The 8,805-nt window shown below is 37.3% G+C and overlaps 1 protein-coding gene across 1 annotated transcript; it reads left to right on the top strand.

Moving 5' to 3' along the window:
* Window positions 1-1,750: 1,750 nt before the first annotated feature.
* On the top strand, window positions 1,751-7,919 carry pold3 (polymerase (DNA-directed), delta 3, accessory subunit). The gene is made up of 12 exons (XM_005918043.3): window positions 1,751-1,902; window positions 2,416-2,471; window positions 2,876-2,975; window positions 3,081-3,120; window positions 3,356-3,488; window positions 3,647-3,893; window positions 3,986-4,058; window positions 4,835-4,985; window positions 5,211-5,314; window positions 5,614-5,702; window positions 5,823-5,904; window positions 6,820-7,919. The coding sequence occupies exons 1-12, from the start codon at window positions 1,846-1,848 to the stop codon at window positions 7,020-7,022; spliced, it is 1,335 nt and encodes a 444-aa protein (XP_005918105.2). The 5' UTR covers window positions 1,751-1,845; the 3' UTR covers window positions 7,023-7,919.
* Window positions 7,920-8,805: the final 886 nt, after the last annotated feature.

The raw sequence follows: 8,805 nt of genomic DNA, 5'->3' as shown, positions 1-8,805 counted from the left end.
CTTTGTCATCATTATGGGAATATTTTTCCCTCCTCTGCTGCACGTCGCTGCCCTTCTGTTTGACATTTCTATTAGAAGTTACCGTGCAGGCTGACTCAGAGCAACTTCAATCTAAATATTACATCACTCTGAGAACACACCTCAGATAATCATATATACAGCGTGTCACTCAGATTTGACAGCTACGTCTCATTAACAAGGCTTTTTGGACCAATGGGTTTGCATGTGCTAGAGTTGAAATCGAAATGGTCCGATAATAATATGGATTCGCTTGTTTAAAACCATTCTTATTTTTCTACTTGTTTAGCACATTTGTTCAGGGTTAGAAATGTTCCTCTGGTACATTATTTATTTATTTATTCAGCTTCTTAATTTTCTTGATTGATCCATAAGAGACAAAAAGTCTCGTTTTTTCCCCATCAACATGGGAGAGTCAGTAAACTTCATTCTGATTAAAGGAAATAAATAACTTTGAACTTTTTGAACCTACTCTTTCAGATTTGATGCAACAGAAATGAAGCACACCAATGCTGTGTCGATCCAGAGGTCACATCTGGTCGATGCATTTGTGAAATTCATTTTTTTTGATTTCTCCAGTGCCTTTACTACAATCCTTCAATGGTCTTGTGTTTTTGGAGTATCTCTCCTGCCGACCACAATATGTGCATCTGCAGAAAAGTGTCTCTAGCACAGTCCTGAGTGTACAATGTACCACGTCTACGGCAGGCTTTGTTCCTGAAACTTTTTGACGACACAACAGTTGGGCACGAAGAGAATAGAGGAACAGTTTCGGACCTCTTCATCATAATGTCACAAAAACCATTGTAGAGTGCACTAGGGGTGGGAGAGGGAGCCAATCAACACCAATAACTATAAGGAGCACTGAGATGGAAGTGGTCTTCAACCACAGATACCCTGGTGTGCAGCCCAACAGTAAGTTGGACTGGAATACCCATATACAGGCGATGTACATTAAGGAAGAAAGATTACTTTATTTCCTAACGAGCCTAAGGTCATTTAACATGTGATGTTATCACATCATATGATCCTATGTTTTGAGCACCATACCTTTTTTCTTGTGACCTGAGAAACTTGCCTGAAAGCTGAAGACACACTGGGCAAACCATTTTTGTTCTGTCATTTTCAAAAGAGTTTATTATTGCCTGAGTTAGAAATATCAAGCGGACTCCCCATGAGGAAAGAATGGACTTCTCTACTGAACAATCTGAGGCTGCTGCTGTTGTAGTTATTGCTCTTTGATATGATGGAGGTGCAAGAAGGTTGCTTTATTTTCTACAAACTGTTCCTTTGCCTCCCACATAGACGGTGAGGTAAAACTGAAGCACATTGTTGGGCTACTATAATAAGAGATAGCATTAAAGTGGCCCCTGGAGACCCATCATCATTATTGTTTTCCACATACATAGGTGCATTATAGTGCCCATAATGAACTGATGCTCTCTCAGCTCCACTGCATTCACATTGTGGATTTTGCTGTTTCAGAGAGTTTGCACTAATTTTTAACTGTCCCGTGTTGGTTTTGGGGTACAAAAAAACGTATTAATAGTGATAATGTATGTGGAATAATAAATGAATGAAGCTCCTGTTTTTTTTTGTTTGTTTGTTTGTTTGTTTGTTTTTTGTTTTTGTTTTTTTTACTTCTATCATTCATTTGATCCAGGGAGTGACTCACAGCCCCGTCTGGCCTGCAGAGGGCAGCCTAAAGCCTTTCACCTCACAGGAAGGACGGGCGGACACGTGACATGCAACAGGAAGTAAATAAACTGCTTTCCCGCGCAGTTAAATTGGAACAGCAAGTCGTCTGCTTTCAAGGAGTAAAACAAAATGGATGAGCTTTATTTGGATAATATTGACGAATACGTCAATGACCATAATAAAATAGTAAGTGCCTTCTTATTTCGCGGAATTTCATTTTGTGCGATGAGGTTTTCTGGCTGAGCTCTGGCTTCGACATGGTTGGCTGCTGAACTCCGCTCAAAAAAAACTGCCGTTTTAACTTTGTCTGGTTTTCACGACAATTTATGTGTATCCAGGGGCATTTTTATCAATTTTGGAGATGTTCAGGGGTCTTCGTGTTAATTCGGCTCTGCTATGATGTAGTAAATGGCAGTTGAATTGAAGAAAAGCTTATTTTTAGTTGACCAATTTCAGTTACTGCTGGAAACCGCCAAGTGCGTGACAAACACTGCTGTAGTAAAGATATTTCAAACACTGACATGAAGTCGATATTTATTTATATCTGATAAGTATTAGATATTTCCCAGCTCATGTAGCTTAATTTAAAGCAACAATAACCGGTACCTTAAAGAACAAAGACAATATTTGATAATATTTATTATCCGTCATATAGTCTCTGTGTAAATACAAGTGTCCTGTGTGCTTTCTCTACACCAGGTAACCTATAAATGGCTGAGTCTCACTCTTGGAGTTCATGTCAACACAGCAAAACAGTAAGTGGTTACTTTGACATGCCAGGAACTAATAAAATAATATATGATACATTTTTTTTCCATCTTCGAAATGTCTTGTTTGTCCAAGCAACAATCGCAAAATTTAAATTAATTAGGGTTTACTGTATTTAGCGCCAAAGAAGCACTACATTTGACAGTAACAGTCCAATGGAATGTCGCTTGAGTTTTTCTGCACTTGAGTTGCACCGTTTTTGTGGTGGTGAGATGAAGACATGCGCACGTTTGCATGTTTTGGCATGTGTGTGCATGCAAAAAAAAAAGGTGCTGTGTGTTTTCTTTTAAAAAAAGATCATTAACACTTTGTGTCATTGGCTGATAAATACATAAATGCCATAAACACAGATTTACCTAGGAAATACATTTAAGTTGTGTCTTGTGTTCAGAATGCTCTACCATTACCTGGATCACAAGAGGAAGGAGAGTTCAGCTCAGCTGCATGCCACCTACCTTGTGTCAGGGAAATTTGTGGACAACGGTCAAACGGTGAGACCTGTTGTAGCATTTTTTGTGATTTCTTTTCTTTTCTTTTTTTCTACATGCCCAAAGCTGCAGCTTTAATGATTTTTTTACACTGTGTTTGCTTTTCAGAGTCACAAGGTGTCTGTTGTGAGAGAGGACCAGCTGGAAGGTGTGTAAATATTAATTCACATGACATTCGGTTGTGTTGCTCTGTAACAGCAAGGTTGGCTCGTTGTTTGCTTCTAATTTCGAAAGTAATATCCTCAGTTCATAATCATCACCATCACTAAATAGTATGCTTTTATGTCAGTGAGTCTTGATTTTCTTTGTATTTTGTTTTATTTAATGACATATTTGTTGTAAATGAAGCAGCAGTGTGTCACGTTTGCCGTTTTCTTCTGCAGATTTCAAAGCCAAGATGAGCTTGGTAGTCAGCGTGCACGTCTACAGCGTCCAGAGAGCGTTGCTTAGAGACAGCGGCCCACTTTACGCCGTGGACTACGACGCTGTGAAAGACAATCTTAAAAACTGCAGCAGGTATGCTAATCATGGTGTTTTTTGATTTGCAGTGACCAGTCATCAGCATTTTTACACCATCTGTGTAAAGATTAGTTTAGCCACTATTAGAATGAAAACATAATTAATGCATAATGTTATTTATATTATTTAATAGTTATTTTTCTTTTGCTTTTCAGATACAGCGCGATCCACTGTGCCAGCGCAGTGCCCATGTCTTCTGTGGAGCTGCAGCAGGCGAGGGAAGTCCAGCAAGCTCCTACACCTGAGCCTGAAAACAAAAAGACTGGCATGAATGGAGACACCAGCCCAGTTTTAAAATCATCCGCCAAGCCTCCAAAAGGCATCATGGGAATGTTTGCTAACAAATCTGCTCCTAAGAGTCAGGATAACACCAAAGAGATGAAGCCTGAAAAGAAAGAGGATGTACGACTTTGTCCTTGTGCTGCAGTCAGTTGCTCTTCAGGGTACTCGAGTTTTTGCTCTGTTTGTTTATAATTGTGTTTTTTGTATTTTAGATCGACGCACCCAAAAGCAAACCAGTCGCAAAAGCCAATCCAGTGGCAAACTTCTTTGGGACTCAAACATCAAGTGAGTAATAATTAAAGTATTGTGTGTCTGGTGTACTTTATTAAAAGGGGGATTAAAATTCATATGTTCCGTTTAGACTGCTGTTATTTTGTTTTAGGTTTCTATTTTAACCTTGAAACTGTTGTGCTCATAGTTTGTTTTTATTATTATTAGTAGTAGTAGTACTATTTTGCTCTTTATTTGACACACGATCTGCCTTTCAGAGCAGTTGTACAAATCACATCATTATATAAATGAATGTTGTCTTTGTCATGTTCTTATTTCACATAAACCTAGTAAAAGCATCATAATTGAATGTGTTCCTCACCATGGTGAAAAATAATCAGCGAGTGAGCCAACAAGTTTTTAAAAAAGTACCAAAGTGCTGCAGGTTGTAATCAGCAAAAACGGTTTTGTCTTGCATAGAGTGTAAGGTTTTGAATGTAGAGGCTGTAAAGCAGAAGCCACTTGTGAACACGATCCAGAAACCCTGCCATCTTCTCCGCCAAAGCTCATTTAAAATGGTCCGAGGCAAAGTGGAAACCTTTCTGGTTAAAAATCAAAATGTTACATTTTACTTGGAAAACATGGATGCCACGTCCCAACTTATTTTGCTGCCATGATCTGATGTTTTCAGTGTTTTGTTGTGAGTAATTGAGTTTGTATTTTAAATCAAGTTTCCACGTTTATCGATGTGCATGCTGTTTTGCGACATACAAAAGTAACCCAGAAAGATGAGCAGTAATTATTTGATTTGAATATGTTTACTGAATAATTGTTCTTTTTCACTACTTCAGAGAAGCCAGAGAAACCTGTGAAGAAGGAGGAAGCACCTCAGTCATCTTCCAGAGCAGCGCAGCAGCAGCATGAAAGGTCAAAACCAGAGGAAAAGCAAGAAACCGTTGCTCCAGTGGAGCCACAAAAAGACACAAAGAAAGACTCCAGAAGGTGTGTGTCGGTATTCATGTGGGAAATGTGACAAATTGAATTAAATATTCCTTTCAGTACATGAGGAAATAGTTTTCTAATCATGAAAAGAATCCGCTTTCCTCAATCAAGTCCCACTTCCCTGTCTCTAATTGTTACTTAGAAATGTAATTTCAAAAGTTATAAAGGGTGTTTATTTCTGGCTTTAATCTAATTTAAATTCTTTAATTCCTTTTTTTTTGATAGCAAAACTAAGCGGCTAGAAGATTCTGACGGTGAAGAGGAGAAGATGGAGACGAAAAAGAGGAGGAGGATTAAGAAACCGGAGCCAGACAGCAGTGATGAAGATGGTTATACTTTTATTTTATATTATTCTCTTATTCTGATGTTTTCTATTTTGAAAACTTATTTATTTTAAAAGTGAACAAACAGTGATATAATTGGATTAAAGATATAAATGTATATTTTGTATTAGTTTTGCTGCTGTAGGCACACTAAAAGCAATTCCAAACATTGTAATTAATTGGATTGGCAAACGGCTTGTGAGGACAAAACTTTTATTTCAGTTCATTTCAGTCTTTGGGAAAAGAAGGACTTATAAAAGTAGACATTTCAAAATTGATAAGATAATCTGTTTTCCCCCTTCCAGTTATTCCAGACTCTCCACAGCCAGTCGTGACAAGAGAACCATCATCACCAAGTCCTAAAAAGGAGGTTGAACCCGATAGACATTCCCATGTAAGTGTTTGATACTCTAGTTTTGTATATAACTGGAAACTTTGGTAGTCTTTCATTCATTTTTTTTAATGTATTTTTTTTATGTATTTAACTCGGAGCATGCGTCTTGTTATTCTACAGCCGAGCAGTTCTGAAATGAAAATAAGGAAGAGAAGACGAGTCATGAAGTCTCATACCTTTGTGGACGGTGATGGATGCATGGGTATGAAAAACATACAACAGTGAAAATCCAACCAGTGCAGATAATAATCAAACACTTTTAATGTATTTATATATAGTGCTACAGTATATGTGACTGTTTTTAAATAAAGAGGTCAGGGTCTGTACAAGTAATCGATATGAGACAAAAGCTCAGGGCTGGGAGATTTCCGCTGCTGTTGTTAGTCCTGTCGGCATATAAAGGATATTCCTTATATGCTTATACTCAGGCGCACAGTCGCTTCACTTGTTTATACTTGTTTATGAGGAATCTATACATCCAGGGAAGAGCAGTAATATTCTGTGAGAAATGTGTACAATGCTCAACTTAATGTTTTTTCTCTGAGAGTTTTAATAGCTGCTTTTATATTTTTACAGGTCTGACTTTTATTATTATAATAAAATCTAATCTAACTATTATATTTAATATGATTTAATTCTATTTAATATTAATCTAAATCTGCAAGCTAAGTTGCTAAATCTTTTAGGTAAATCTATTTGAGTGCACCCCATCCATTACATTAACTCATCAATGCATGCAGCAGGCTTCAGTTCAACACTAAGTGAGATGACGGTTGTCAACCTGCAGCAAGCTGTGCAATTTAAAATCATAGATAACTAAGATTATAGTTTAGTATCATTTCTGCATACAGAGAGCTGTGTTTTATTTTGTTGAAGGTGGTAGATCAGAGCAAGTGCAAGGATCACTTTTTGTCCTTCACTCCACCTGAACTCTTTTTAACGGCAACGTGTCTTTGCTCTTTGACAGCATCATGTGCGCTGCTCCTGTTCCATCAGTCTTACCAAGAGAAACGCAGCAATCTAGGCTGAATCTGGCAGTGTCCTCTTGTCCACAGTAGATTGATTAGTTTGGTTGTTTTGTATGAATTTGTAACTCCGGGTTGTTTCTCATCCACAGTGACAGAAAAAGGCTACGTGAGTGAATCTTACTCTGAATCCGAAGATGATTTTAAACCCTCCAAACAAGCTTCAAGAGATCCCATTAAAGCAAAACCATCAAGTAGCAAAGAGGATGAGAAGAAAACTCAAAAGAAAGCATCAGCAAACTCAAATAAAGGAGCTAAACAAGCTTCCATAATGGGATTTTTCCAGAAGAAATAACAGATGGTGATGGATGCATTCACTAAGGACAAATGAGCACTGCTGTAGACTTCCTGTAATGAGACTGTGGCGTATCTGAAATCAGCTGAAACAAGTCAGAACACTTGACAAATGGACTTCAACACATGGACATTAAAAATTACATTTTAGTTTCTCTGTTTTATGAATACATGTCCAACTCAATAAACATTAAAAAATTTAATATGTGTTTTCACTTTCAGAAATGTAGAACCATCACAAGCCTGAAAATCTGAACACATTAACCAAACCACCACATTTTAATGGACCAATCCCGTCGTTTTTTTTCTTCCTCTGGTCATGTCAAAGACTTCACCTGTTGCTGCAGTAGCAAATTGAGTTGTTATTATTATGCCTCCCTTTTAATATATCATGTGACCAAACCAGGGAGTTGTTTGTATTTGTTTTGTTTTTTTCTTAATTGTAGTTGATCATCTACTGCTAGCACTACCAAAACCTCATCAGAAATGATCTCAAACAAAGGGTGGCTGTCAGGATGCCATTCTTACAGAAATCTGAAGAAAAGGCTTATGTATGGCAAATTACAAAAGACCTGGACTGAAAATCAGTTGCTACAGGTCTTATGGAGTAATTCTTCCAAATTTGAGATTTTTGTTTCTAGTGAGTGGAGCTCAGGAGAGCGGTACGACAGTGAGTGTCTACAGCCATCTATAAAACAGGGTGGAGGCTCTGTCATGGTTCAGCCAATGGTGTGAGGAATCTTGATGAGCTGATGAAATTTAAACATTGAAAAGTAGAGTTCCAGAATAAAGGTGGTCATATGAACTACAGACTTGCCAGCTGGTAACAAGTGCACCTAATAACTGCACCTATTTTGCATTTTCCTAATAATATAAAAAGAAATGAGGGACAGCTCATTACTTTTCCACAGTGTTATAGGCACATTGAAATTTGGGGGGGGGGGGGGTTCTTTAGCAGCTAGAATATATTACTATACTGATCTTTATTTCAAGTTTTCCCTGATTTGTCTGCATTTTCTATGTGTATCCAAAAGATTTTTGGAAAGTTATTGAGTAAATTATTTGTCATCGTTTTTAAGTTAAGAACCTTAGATCTAGTTTACTGACCTTTTTTATTTCCCTCATTGTACATCCTCGATTCTACTCCTCAGCTCCTCTCCTAATGGATGCTTCAGTAATTTTGTCAAATCACTGATTCGTTTAAAATGAGCACCTTTCAGGCTCATTTTAAGCCGATGTCAGTTAATATGACATTTGACACAACTGATCCTAAACTATTAAAACCACTACTTTTAATAAAACTTTCTAATTAAGGTGCAACAAGTGTGACAAGAGTTAGTGCAAACAATGAAAAACAGAAAGGTTGATTATTCTAAATAGCTGTAACATGAGTCAAAACTGAAAGGGTAATTTTGGTTTCTTTAGTCCAGCTGTGCCACACCTCTGTTATCCCTTGAATGTAAAAGCACTTCTACACACCTGCACATCCTTGATCTCTTTAAGCAAGCTTCCCCTGTCCTCTTGACTCAGAGACTCAATGAAAATAACCTAGATGGGTTTTATTATTCTATTAAAAAATGATTATTAAAAAGTTTGAAAAAAAACAACAACAATGCCATTAGTGGTCTGTCTTGTTTTTGCTTTTGAATTTTATGTAATATTCAGCATGTGGAGTCACTAACATTTTCCTCAACGGGTTCCCAAAAAGATGAAAAGCCAAACATAAAAATGACAGTAAAAATACAAAAATTGTCTCAGTGAAAAAGGAAATGTATGGATCCCTG

This window comes from Haplochromis burtoni, unplaced genomic scaffold (assembly GCF_018398535.1).
Source record: "Haplochromis burtoni strain Fernald_Lab_line unplaced genomic scaffold, NCSU_Asbu1 Contig_27, whole genome shotgun sequence".
NCBI lineage: Eukaryota > Metazoa > Chordata > Actinopteri > Cichliformes > Cichlidae > Haplochromis > Haplochromis burtoni.
The sequence above is the reverse complement of the archived record's forward strand: the minus strand, read 5'-3'. Positions and strand labels throughout refer to the sequence as shown.